The following is a 13,569-nucleotide window of genomic DNA, read 5'->3' as shown; positions in this document are numbered from 1 at the left end:
ATAATAACATACAAGTATGCATTGTATGTTTATATATTATACAATATTTTGGTCAACAGGTGTGTATTAATAAGAAGGCCGGTTGTAAAAGAAAAATAAACGCTTTTATTATTATTAAACTTAATATAATATACACATATAATATATCAAAACAATATTAAACCGTACGGGCAAACAAATAAGTATAGATTACACGAGTTAAAAAAAAAAATTGTACAATTAATAAACATTTGCAAAAAAAGAAGAGGTTTTTTTTTGCATTCTATCCGGTAATGGCCTTAACGAGTATGATGAGCAGGTTGATAATTATCAACGGGTCTGAAACAAAAAAAAATAAAAAAATAACTTATTCGCTTGGCTAGTTTAAGACGAATGGAACATATTTTGTCCAAAGTTGAGACACGCGGTGCAACTGTACAACTACGGAAACGCCGTAGAGTTCAAAATTATATAACGCTTATAATAATGCGCGATTACGTCCACAGCGCATTTATATGGCCTAGGGAACATAATATACATTCACAAAATTGTACACACTAACAGTATACAAGTATATATCTACACGTTAAATCTTAAAATTAATTTTCGCGATGACCCAGTTCCGAGTAAGTACGAGATATGGCCGTTCGTTCCGTCATTAAAAATCATTAAAATTAGAGATTTGTGTAACGTCGAGCATAATACCTAATAAATAATAACAATATTACCAGCGCTATAATAATAATAATAATAATAATAATACATATTTGTACAACTCTGGCACGAAAGGGTCGAGACGTTAGTCATACTACTGTATTCTGTCCCGCGAGCAATACATTAGGTATTATCTAACAAGGTGTATCGAGACAATAGATTAATAAAATTATAATATATACACATGTAAATCAATCAGATTACATGTATCATGGTTACTTTATGGTGGAAAAGCGAGAAACATAAATGTACAATAAAAACAAGATAATTGTTGGATTTGACAGCCAAATTGGTACAAACATATTTGCTTAATTTTTAAATTTACCGTTCGTGTTAAGGAATTTTAATTTGTATTTGTTTTAACAAGATACATGGTGAAACCTTATCGAGATATTTTAGTAGTTTCGTTTGGGTTGTGCCATGAATATAATTCTAGGGTGAAATATATAAGTTAATCAGGCGAGCAGGGGCACATGTCTTGCAACGAAAACTGTTGCCCTTAACATTTTGGCAAGTCGTATTTTGAGGCATTATTATATTAAAGAGATTATTTTTAAAACTCCAATTGTTTAGCTTATTTTGCAATGTTATTAAAAAGATTTAAGACACCAGCTAAAAAATGCAATATCAATTATTGCAATGAAGGAGATATGATTAAATAATTACCCTTTATTTCAATAAACCGCTCTCAAATGTTGTACCTAACTAATGTACACAAAGCTCTATAAATGATCTAACTAAATTTTTGAATCGGAAATAAAATACAATTCATTGACATAGGGTAGAGATTTAAGAGGAAGAAATCTTCCCAAATTATTCAAGATTTTAGATAAAAATAATAATAAAATAGCATCGTTTGATTTAATTCCCATTTGGTGAGGCTCAAGTCTCCTTCAGATTTTTGGGTTAATTGCAGTTAATTATTGGTAAAAGTCTTGGTTAAAGTCTAATCACGCCATTCAAAACCCAACATACTTTTTAAGCATTTTGATATTTTTTAACATGTGTGACGAATGGTATTCCGAATAAAATATTTTACTCCAAAGGCAACTTTTACTAGGAAACCTTTCAAATGGTTTGCTATGAGAATTTGACACAAAAATTATTTTAATAAAAAATCGTCATTAATATGCTATTATATTTATATTTATACCTATACAAAATAAAATATTAACTCTAAATTTTTTTGTCAAAAATTACCTACACAAAATTATTTAAAAAATAGTGTGCGACATTTTCATAAAGGCCATAATGAGCAGTGACGTAACTAGGATTTCAAAAATGAGATTATCATACATACATGAGAGGCTATAAGGATTTATTTTACATTACAAGGAGTCACGCTCGCAGTGAACTATTTTTAGAGGGTGACCTTATAATTTTTGAAGTATCCCAGTAAGCAGAAAATCCGTATATAATTTTACACAAAAAATTGTCAATGAAAATAGTAAATAGAACCCAATGACCAATGCATTAGAAATTAATCTATCCAGTTTTTTCCCTAAGCCCCAACTGGATATGCTTCTGCTTTCCAGCTTGACTTTGTGAAACCTTGCGCTAGCACTGAAGTTAATTATTTTACAAATTACCATAAGTCATTTTAATGAGCAATAAGATCGCTATCACTTTTTATAGTAGAACATATTGCTAAAGTAATTATAAAACTCATGGACATCGATTTAAATAATGAAAATATATTTTTAACAACTATTAGACATTTTACTGGGAGAAGGGTGAATAGGGAATTTGCATTTCCTAAATTCTCAATGCCTTCTAAGTCCTTCATTTGTATGGCTTTATACTGTTCATTAAGGGACAACTGTTGTGTATTGTATAATTAAACAAAATTTACATATTTTATAAAATGTTATGTACAAATTATAATAATACAATTTAACTGATGTTAAAATGCTATCATTTAACCCAATAAGAGAATAGTGAAAAAAATGCATGTATGTATAAGGTTTTGTTAATAGTAGGTATTCTGTACCTATAAATGTAAAATATCAAACACGTAACAATACCTAGTGGTTATGGAAGGAACTGCTAAATTATTGAGAGCAAACAAAAACATAAACTAACTGCCAAGTAGTTTGACAATAAAAATGACATCTAAATAAATCAATTTTGAATTTAAAAAATGAATAATTCGAAAGCAACTAAACATTTGCGTTACTAATTATGATTGTGATTCGATCAGTTTAATTATTTTCCAACCTATTTACCGCAAAAACGACAAATTGATTGTAAATTCATAAACATAATGTAAGACATCTTATATTATCTTATATTATTAAACATGGCTCTCCTAGCTTAAACAGCAAAATATTATTTAAAGTACAAAATGCCTATCTTAAGATATGGTCACAAATGCTATTACAATTTAAATATTAATTTATTCTGGAATTGATAACGTTTACAAAGTTTTATGTGAACGTAATCATTTTCAATTTTATTTCCATGCATTTTGGGTAGCAATGCTTGCATTTATTTTAAATCAAGTTACTGTTACTTATTATTATATCTTATATTTGATTAAAAAAGCAGATTTTGTTTAAAGGATATGTTTTTTTTTGTTTATGACATTTGGATTTTTAGTATTACAAACAATATTGTGATAGTGTAATTTAAATGGCTTTAATTATTTTTATTTGAGTGTTTTGACTAGTACACTTATTTAGTATAGGTACTTATAATGATATAATAATTAATTAATATAATAATTTGTAACGTAAAATACGTTAAACTTGGTTTTTTTTTATCAAAAATTATTAATCAAATTTAAAATTTTTATTTATTTATTCGTAAAGCCAAATAATTAAAAATATTATTTGGATGTTAATAGAACATCATAATGTGTTACCTAGAATGATTTATTTAGATCTTGGTTATTTCGGATGTTTCTTAAGAAAATAATTCAAGTTGTTTACATTGTGAGGACTGTAGGTTGTGTAAATACATGTAGTACAAATACCTAGTCTTTCAAAACAATAATAACTAATGTAAAATATAAGAGTAGAAACCATAATACTATTACATACATTTAACCACGGTTCGTATCGATTTTATGAGAGTAAGTATTTGCATTTTCGCCGACGTGGTATCCTGAAAATCCTGGTTTACTGTCGACCATCCATCTAAGCAATTAATGTCAAACATTTGTTAAAACATAACGATTAAAATCATAGGTATTATTGCTTAAAAGACATTTGGCAATTGATCATTTCACTTACATTTGGCCATTACACGTTCTTCGTTCAGAATACAAACAGCGTTCAAACACAACAACGCAGCCTCCAGTAAAGTCCACAAGGAAAATCCCATATCGGTTCGCTGGACCGAAAAACGGCACGAAAATCAGAAATTTTAACACAACTACACTTAAGTGTCAGCTAACCAAATTTAACAACAGCTCACAGCACCAATAATGGAAATTGCAAATATTATATTTATTATTTTTCCGTCACTTGTTATCACGTTACGTGTCCGAATTATCAGTTTGTCGGTATGTGATAACAACGATTTTATTTTGAAAACGAAAAGGCGGGGAAACTTCTTCCATGCAAGCACATCTCTTGTTCGTGATCATAACCTAAACAATTTTTCGGTGAGTGATAAATGATAGTGTCGACGACTGCTGAATAGAATTATTAGTTATTTGTATTTTGTATATACCTGCCCAGGGAAAAAAAACCTTAATTTTGTTCAATTTTTCCAGTAAACGGCTTGTTCTTTCTTGCGACAAAACGAGAGGGAAAAAATGCGCTAAAAATGGTCTCAAAAATACATTTTCAAATTCAAATTTATATGTGCACGTGCGTTAAATGGTTTTTCGGCGACTCTATCGTTTCTTGAACTTGGTTTGACTTTAAACAAAACGAAGCCTTTTGGTATGTCAATGTTTAACTAAAGGGCATTGCTATAAATATTAAATGTGCATTTTGATCGTGTACATATGTATTTATAATAAGCTAAACATGTCGATTTCAATCAAACATGATATGTAGTTTAAATTTCTGTTTATATTCATTTTAAACATTGACCTATTTTTTAGATTTAAAACTTCTTCAGTTATTTTTTTTTCTTATTAAACGTAAGTACACTTATAATTTATTAAATTATTATCAAAAGCAAAAATTATTAATTAACTATTAAATGAGTTTTTTTTTATACAAAGTAAGATATTATTAATAGTCGTTAAATTATGAATACAATTTTTAATCGTTTAGATAATTAATTAAATATATATATACCTTTTTTTTTATTATTATAAAAATGCCGTGGGCAGCACAGGATAACTTTTTTTTAATATTATAAGATGTTAAATATTTAAAAAATACTTGTTTAATGAATTGCTTATTTTTTAAAATTATTATGAAGGTAAATAGTTTAAATACTTTGTTTTGTACACTTATAATTTATAAGGTTAATTCATACTTGTAGTGTAAAATCAGTATACTTGAGTAATCTATTTCTAATTTGCTAATGATGAATACAATATTTTAAACTTGATATAGCTGGTACTACACAAAAGTATGTTATTACATGATTGCGCTTACGTCATTTTTTACTCATATAGTTTAAGTCTGAAGCAAATCATCAGTTATAGTTTTACAATGTTGACTAGATACTTTAAAATTATTTTAGTTTGATTAAACATTTTTTTTATTTACAGGCAAGAGATAAAAAATGGATAGTACCCAAGATGAAGTTGAACTTAAAAGTGTCGTCACAGACTCAAAGCGTACAAGGTTTCAAGTCAACTTAGTTGACAGTGAACCTCATAGAGTGCGATTAGATAGTGCATCTTCCGATGACAACAAATATAGAAGTTTCCGACAATTGACGCGAGAAGCGTTACCACGTTTGGATAATTATAGAAACATCATGTCTGTGCATGTTGCTTGTAGGCCCACTCTTGACGAATTGCATAATAATGATATGGCTGAAAAAGTATAATTTTTAAATTTATCTATTGCCTATGTATATATAATATTGGATTCAATGAAATATGTGTTAATATTGTAGAAGATGCTGGCTCAAGAAAACGAGCCGAGTAGACCAGTACTGAGAAAACACGAACAAGGTTGGATCCAAGGTGTTCTTATTCGAAATTTAGTGCAGATATGGGGTCTTATGTTGTTTCTCCGATTAGCCTGGGTTGTTTGTACTACCGGCTTAGGTATTTTTTCTTATTAATTATATTTTTATTTTTCATAACTATAGTTAATGTTTGTGTATAGTTTCAGGCATTGTCATTATCTTTTTCGGTGGCGCTATAACTACAATAACTGCATTGTCTATGTCGGCAATTAGTACAAACGGCGTATTGAAAGAAGGTGGCACTTATTTTATGATATCTCGTTCCCTTGGACCAGAATTCGGAGCGTGTATTGGTGTTATATATTCTATAGCGTTAGCTGCGGCGTGTGCTATGCATTTAGTCGGGTTCTGTGAAATGGTGCAAATATTGATGACCTCTGCCAACTGGTCTATTATGGACGGTGGTGTACAAGATATGAGGTTATTGGGAATCGGATTTACAGCTGCGTTGTTATGTGCAACTCTTGGCGGAATACGTTCCCGTATCCAGGTTTGTAAATAATGTTAACTGTATTATTTTAATATTATTTTGATTTTTTTACTTGATAATATGGTTTATCCACAGATTCATGCCGCAGTATTGGTTCTTATTGTCATAGCTATTTTGAATGTGCTTATCGGGGCAATTGTAGGACCTCAGACCAAATATGAAAAAGATCTGGGATTTATCGGATTTAGTTGTAAGTGTGAAAAATAATTATTTTCTCGTGAATTAATATTATAATATTACATTAATTACAGGGACTGCAATCAATCATAACTTGTTTAAAAATTTTGAATCTGTTGAAGACTGGTTTAAAAGCTTTTGGTGTGGATTTGCTGTTTTCTTCCCGGCTGCGTCTGGTTTTTTAGCGGGAACAAATAAATCGGGAGAGCTGAAAGTAAACATTTAAGCTAAATTCTATATTCTATTATAATACAATAGTATTATAATATATTATTATTATTATTATTACAAATAAATATTACAGTGTGAAAAACAGTGAAAAGTCCTCTTTTAGCCCTCGCTTTAATTGTAATTTAATCGTTCAACTAATAATTGTTTTCATTAAACTTAGCACTTCATTTTTGGCTTTTACAATCTTTTGTTCTTTCATGGAGTTAATAATGTTATTTTGATTTTTGCAGGATTCATTAAGAGCAATACCAAGGGGTTCATTAACTTCTATTTTCATTTCGTCTTCTGTATATATTGGCCTGGCATTCATAGTTGGCTCAACACTTGGTGACCAAAGTGTTTCAAATAAGTTCAGTACAATTTCAAGTTGTGACTCGCCAAACAAACTCTATGTAAATAAACATAATATAACTAAATATTTATGTATAATGTCTATTAGATAGCATGCGTGTTTTTAATAACATGTATTTATATAATTTTTGTATGTATGTTAATTGTTTTTAGGCAGTAAATCATACTATTGGGATCATAGCGTTGTATAGTCCATTAGTTTATGCTTCAGTTTTGGCTTCAACATTGACAGCATCGTTTTCTTCCTTTTTAGCCGCTCCAAAAGTTTTCCAAATGTTATGTAATGACAAACTGTACAACAATCTTTCATGGTTTGGATTTAGTACCAAGTCGGGAGAACCAATTAGAGCTGATGTATTAGCAACGATAATCGTTTTGCTTTTTATTCTCCCAGGTAAGTCTTGATTCTAAATAATGATTTGTTGTAGCTAAACAATTTATTTCTAATGAAATGTTCTAGGTGACTTAAACACAATATTGCCTTCAATATCTAATGTCATGCTGAGCGTTTATGCACTGATTAATTTTAGTACATTTCATGCGTCTTTGGTCAAACCAATTGGATGGAGGCCTACGTTTAAGGTAAATAATTTGCTAAATGTTTAATTTGATACTTGTAAATTAAATTTTCTTTTTATAAATATAATTTGGCTTTTAAGATAATTGTCCATAATTTTTATTTTGTTGAATATTTATTTTATTTCAGCTGTATAATATGTGGCTTAGTTTAGCGGGATCAATGTTATGTGTAGTTTTAATGTTTGTCATTTGTTGGTGGATAGCACTGGTGACATTAGTAGCTATATTAGCTCTTTATTTGATAGTATCTTACCAAAAACCAGGTAGATATTATTTAGTTAACAAGCGACTTTTACTTTATTGTGATTTAATACTCAGATGTGAATTGGGGAACCAGCACTCAAGCTCAAACATACAAGCAAGCGTTGATTGCTGTTCATAGTTTAATCAGGGTGGAAGATCATGTAAAAAATTTTAGACCACAACTTCTCGTTTTAACGGGAATGCCATCATCCAGGCCGCCATTGACTGATTTTGCTCACCTAATTACCAAAAACCTTTCATTACTCGTTTGTGGTAATATGATCAAAGTATGTGTATTTTTTCAAATAATTAAACAATGTAATTGATTAGTTATGCTAACTCGCCTGAATTTTATATTTATTAGACTCCTACTTCTCAAAAACTATTAGAAATATATTCGAAACGTGCCAATAATTGGTTAAATTACCATAAAATCAAAGGGTTTTATGTACAAATAGATGGTACTAATTTTGAAGATGGTGCAAAAAGTCTTATGCAAACCGTTGGCCTGGGTAAACTTAAGCCAAATATTGTAATGTTAGGTTACAAGACAAACTGGTTCAAATGCAGTACCAATGATTTAAATATGTATTTTAATGTTCTTCAGTATGTATTTTGGATTATTTTATTATTTAGTATATGTTTTTTTTTTAAATATTTTATTTAATGTTTTTTTTTTTTTACCAAACAGCAAAGCTTTAGATATTCATATGGGAGTATGTATATTACGTGTAAAATCAGGTCTTAACTACTCAAACTCGATTCTCATAGATGAAAATCAATTGGACATGATTGTTAATCGTAAAACTTCATTTATTTCGGAAGAACCATTTTTGCATAGTAGATCACAGTCAATGTCCACTGTGGGTATGTAAAATCGTCAACTTAAGCTTTTTCAACAGTTAAAAATTAATTTTAATGAAGATAACTGTTTCAGCAGAAAAGCATGATATTGGTGATGATAGCGAAGAAGACAGTGAATTATTAGCTAAAACTTCATATCCGGTGTACAAAAATCCTAATGAAGATATTGCTGAAAAGCATAAAGTATCTAAAAATCAAAAAGCTAATATTGTTAAGTATGTATTAATTTGCATAAGAAAAAAATGTGTTTTATTTCAATGCAACAATAATGTATTTAGGGGTACTGATGGTTATGATTTGCCAAAAGAAACTATCTACGATATTACGAGGTTTCAACGTAAACAGAAAAAAGGAACTATCGATGTTTGGTGGTTATACGATGATGGAGGTAAGATCTTGTATAGCTTATTTTGGGTTTAGTGAAATATAGTGTACAACATCAAAATTGAGACTTTACTATGTTGGTAGTCTATTATTTATTTATTTCGAACATATTTAAAGTTTGTTGTATTCATTAAAATTCCTTTAAACGTAAAATGAGGACCACCCTAATTTTTACAATATAAAAAAAGGATATTTTCATTGATTTAATTTAATGTGTATTAAAAATAATAATTGTTAACAATAATAGGTCTTACACTATTGTTGCCATACATCATTAGCACACGAGGAAATTGGTCCTCATGCAAGTTACGAGTATTTACAATTGCCAATAAAAAAGACCAATTAGAATTTGAACAACGAAGGTTAGTGTATTTGTGAAATTTTTAAGCTTTGGTTTGTTTTTAATATTTGATAATTATATATAATAACAAATAAACAAACTTGTTTTTTTCCAGTATTGCTAGTCTCTTGGCCAAATTCCGCATTGACTATTCTGATTTGTTGGTGATAACGGATCTATTGAGAAAACCTCACGAAGAAACGCTAGCATTTTACACTAGTCTAATTAAAAGTTATAAGCCTAAAGGACAAAATAATGAGGGTATAAAAAAAAGCTAGTCTAATACTAAGAAATAAAAAACGTAACTCTATTTATTTTCAAATTTTTTAATATTTTTTTTTAATAGGTATAAGCGAATCTGAATTAACTGCTATGAAAGAAAAAACAAATCGTCACCTCCGATTAAGAGAACTACTTTTAGAAAACTCTCAGGAAGCCAATCTAATCGTAATGTAAGTCTTAGAAACTAATGTGTTTATAAATAATTCATGTTAACTTAATGCGAAACATTTAGGACTTTACCAATGCCAAGAAAAAATGTTGTACCAGCACCATTGTACATGTCTTGGTTAGAGACGCTCACACAAGGTATGCCACCGTTTTTGTTGGTACGAGGAAACCAAAGCTCCGTACTAACATTTTATTCATGAGCTTCGGTAAGCTCGACACATTGTTCCTCTATTAATCACCGGTAAAGTGATATTAGTTATCCTAACAAAAATACTGTTTTTTTTAAAAATCAAAAAGAAGAACATTTTATTATAATATGGTACAAGACATATCATTCTTAAATTCAATTTAATTACTTTTACTTACTTTATATATTTTTAAAAGTATAATACATTGTATTATTATAAATATTTTTTAACTATTAAAATTATCTTTTTATTTTATTTTCACTCACAATAATTTCTCAGTTTTTTTTTTTAAATTGCATTTTAGCTTTTAAATTTATTTACACAAAAAATTCGCAATTAGCTACAAAAAAAAAGTAAATAAATCATCATCTCACACATCAATAAGTAATATTCAGTTTTTGTTTACATTTTTTCATAAATTTGCTATAAATTAAATTACTTAAATAATTCCTATATGTGCCTGTAATAACTTGTTTAGGATTAGGATTTCGCGAAACAATTTATTTTGTGTAAGCAGTGTGATATTGTATATCCTAATAATCTATTTTGAACATAATAGTTAATATATTATGTGTTATATTATTATGTTATAAAACACTAACGAAAAATATTGACTGTACTTACATTAATAATTTTGTAACATTATTTTTATGTATTTAATATTGTACAATAACATAGTACTGCTAATTGTTTCACTTCCAGTGGACAATAACCATCATTATTTGCCAGTATAACTTAAAAATATTTTTAAAAAACAGCTTTAACTTAAAAATAAAACGAGATATATTTTTATTAAATATTTGCTTAAAGAAAGAGTTAGTTTTAACCTCTGATTGAATACATCCATAAAATGTCAGTTTGGATGTCTTAAAATGTACCGTTTTTCTTCTCCATTGTCGTCTCAGATGAATAACGCAATCATTTTTATTTGAAATTTATATTTAGAGTTTACAATAAAAACCAATATTTGTTTGTACTGCTCAGATACCAGTTAAAATCTAGTCATGTTGACAACATGCTAATAAAATGTTGGTAGAGTCCCTTAACATAAGCTACATAGAATTTTGCATTAGCCATTGCATAGTTTATACAAAATAAGAAAGACTAGCTAATTTAAATTAAAATTAATACGTAAAACTAAATTAAGAATCGAGATCTGTGATTAAATCAATAAATACATTTATTTTTAATAATTAAATAATAATAATATATATTTTTTGTTAATATTTTTACCCGTGTACAATTGCTCAATTTATGCTCAATAAAAAAGTAAATCTAACTATACATTTTTTTAATATGTATACTTTTTTAGTAATATATTACTTTTTTTTTTATTATAATAAAATAATAAATTATTATATTATACTCTTTTGTTTGTAAGTAATATTTAGTTGATTAAGACACTTTTACCCACGGAAAAAAAGACAAATTCTTAAAAAATTATTAGTGTTAGATTTTCTCTCATTTTTTAAAATAAACACAATTTATTGATACTTATAGCATTTTTTTTATTTTTGTGATGTTTATGGAAATAATGATTTAAGTATATTTGATAATAACTATACGAAGACATAGTTAAAACGGTTTATCAAATCTGCTTACAAATTATAAACATTAATTACCTGCCGTCAAAGGCCGGTTGATATTATACAATTTGTTAATGAGGGTAGGGTTTAAGGTTATACTTTTGTGAGTATACCTATTTTAATGTGGTTCCTGTCCACTGTAGAAGACATTGTGCAAAATTGAAAGACAGTATACTCCGTACACCTTCGCTTAAGTAGTGGAGGAAAAAACATATTTTTAAATTATGAAAACAATGAAAAATCCCTGAGAAGTGCCCAACCGAATCTATAATAATATATAAGTGTAAGAATTTAAAATGTTTAAATGATAGGGCTGAGTATAATTTTTTAAAGAAATTAACAACTAACAAGCGATACACTTAATGGTCGACATGTATTAATTTTTAACAGACTACAGCTGTAATAAGTGGAGAAGTCACAGTGCATGTAAAGTATACAGGTAATTTTTAAAGTCACTTGTCGGTCATTGGTGGTTCTTGGAAGACCTATGATCAATTTTATTTCAAAGAGAATACATTAAATGCATTCTCTTTAATTTAGTGTTTCTATTTCAGTGCGTTACTTCAAGTATTTTTACATTGCTTAAATATATTTCTCGAGAGACCAATGGACAATGTCATTTCAAAGAGAATGCATTAAATCGCGGAACATCACGCATTTAATAAAAAATACTGTAAGAACTGTATGTATCAATTGATATTGTAATGTATTCTTTTGCAATTATTTATGTAGACATTATAATTTGGTCATTTGATAATAATTGTACAGGAAAAGATATTAAAAGTATTAAGTAGTTCTCTATTTTAAAATTAACATGCGATTAGCCATTAGGTTGATTTAAAAAAGATAAGTAATGACAGTTCTTGTTCTTCTATTTCATTGTAATTGTTCTTATAGTACATGTATTTAATACATTTAACTTCAGTGTAATTGAAAAAAGGTATACATATATTACTCAAAAATATCCATGATTTTTTTTATAAATCAAATTTTTTTTTGTATTATTTAAAAACACAAATATGTAAAAATAATTCCAGAATTTCATAAAAAAAATAATATAATGGGTTTGGTTTAAGTATGAAATTACTTATTACTTAATTGTACAATAATAATGATACAGTGTTTTTTTCAGACACAAGAAACATGGTTGATTTTTTGAGTGGTAGAAAGGAAGCAATGATTGCCAATGGATTTTTAAATCGGGTTTCTTCAGCTGTGTGCTTTGTTAAACAATGGTCAAAAATTTTTTTCTCAAGTATAAAATAAATCCTATTATCGACAGTTACAGATTAAGTAAAATAGTTACAGACAAACAAGTAGTTAACAAACAAAGTTTTTGAAATTGAAGAACTTCAAACCGATCGGCTGCTAATAACAAGTCACTATTTATAAACTAGGTGTTCAGAAATCACTTAATTTTAATTACAAATTAAAAGTCGCATTACAAAAAATGTTAAATCACTTTAAATATTTAAGAAAATATGATTGAAACATTATCGTTGTAACTTGTAACATTATGTAGAATTTAGATTATGTTATAGAATCTTTAAGATTTTTTTTCCTTGTCCATATTTTTTTAGTTGCCTAGGCTTAGTGCAACTTTATAATTATTGTAACAGCACATACCGGTTTGGTTCCGGGAGTATAACTTTTTAATATTTATGTTACACGACTACCTAAAAACTTAAGACGCATCAACCACTAACAATGAGTTCTAATTTTCTAATTTGTTTTACAATTTCTACAAACCGAACATTTAAAATTGTATTGTTATTGGAAACTTTCTCTCACATTTTACTGCCGTTCGTGTAAGTATTCAGTTTAGAATACAGAATACTTGTAATAACTTAATACAATCGAATGTATTCCTAATAACGTATGAATTCAGTC

General features: G+C 28.1%; 2 protein-coding genes across 4 annotated transcripts; one reads left to right on the top strand and one right to left on the bottom strand.

Moving 5' to 3' along the window:
• Positions 1-82: 82 nt before the first annotated feature.
• Positions 83-4,174, bottom strand: LOC126846100 (immediate early response 3-interacting protein 1). The gene is made up of 3 exons (XM_050585232.1): positions 3,927-4,174; positions 3,735-3,830; positions 83-318 (listed from the first exon to the last, which is right to left on the bottom strand). The coding sequence occupies exons 1-3, from the start codon at positions 4,015-4,017 to the stop codon at positions 263-265; spliced, it is 243 nt and encodes an 80-aa protein (XP_050441189.1). The 5' UTR covers positions 4,018-4,174; the 3' UTR covers positions 83-262.
• Positions 4,175-4,309: 135 nt separating this feature from the next.
• LOC126846098 (bumetanide-sensitive sodium-(potassium)-chloride cotransporter) lies at positions 4,310-11,369 on the top strand. 3 transcript variants are annotated; one of them, XM_050585228.1, is made up of 20 exons: positions 4,310-4,583; positions 4,748-4,786; positions 5,369-5,646; positions 5,722-5,875; positions 5,937-6,286; positions 6,362-6,476; positions 6,538-6,677; positions 6,925-7,086; positions 7,199-7,439; positions 7,506-7,627; positions 7,752-7,887; positions 7,943-8,154; positions 8,232-8,473; positions 8,559-8,734; positions 8,805-8,946; positions 9,010-9,119; positions 9,363-9,477; positions 9,571-9,716; positions 9,802-9,907; positions 9,970-11,369. In XM_050585228.1, the coding sequence occupies exons 3-20, from the start codon at positions 5,383-5,385 to the stop codon at positions 10,103-10,105; spliced, it is 3,069 nt and encodes a 1,022-aa protein (XP_050441185.1). In that variant the 5' UTR covers positions 4,310-4,583; positions 4,748-4,786; positions 5,369-5,382; the 3' UTR covers positions 10,106-11,369. The 3 variants fall into 3 exon arrangements, with proteins under 3 accessions (XP_050441185.1, XP_050441186.1, XP_050441187.1); XM_050585230.1 differs by having other exon boundaries at positions 4,311-4,583; positions 8,808-8,946; positions 9,970-11,368; XM_050585229.1 differs by lacking the exon at positions 4,748-4,786.
• The last annotated feature ends 2,200 nt before the right edge of the window (positions 11,370-13,569 follow it).

This window comes from Adelges cooleyi, unplaced genomic scaffold, assembly GCF_023614345.1.
Source record: "Adelges cooleyi isolate 19-005CV unplaced genomic scaffold, UGA_ACOO_1.1 ACOO_flye_CR_arks_rails_tigmint_CR_PRNA_9, whole genome shotgun sequence".
Taxonomy (NCBI): Eukaryota; Metazoa; Arthropoda; class Insecta; order Hemiptera; family Adelgidae; genus Adelges; species Adelges cooleyi.
This window is presented reverse-complemented; position numbering and strand designations above follow the sequence as displayed.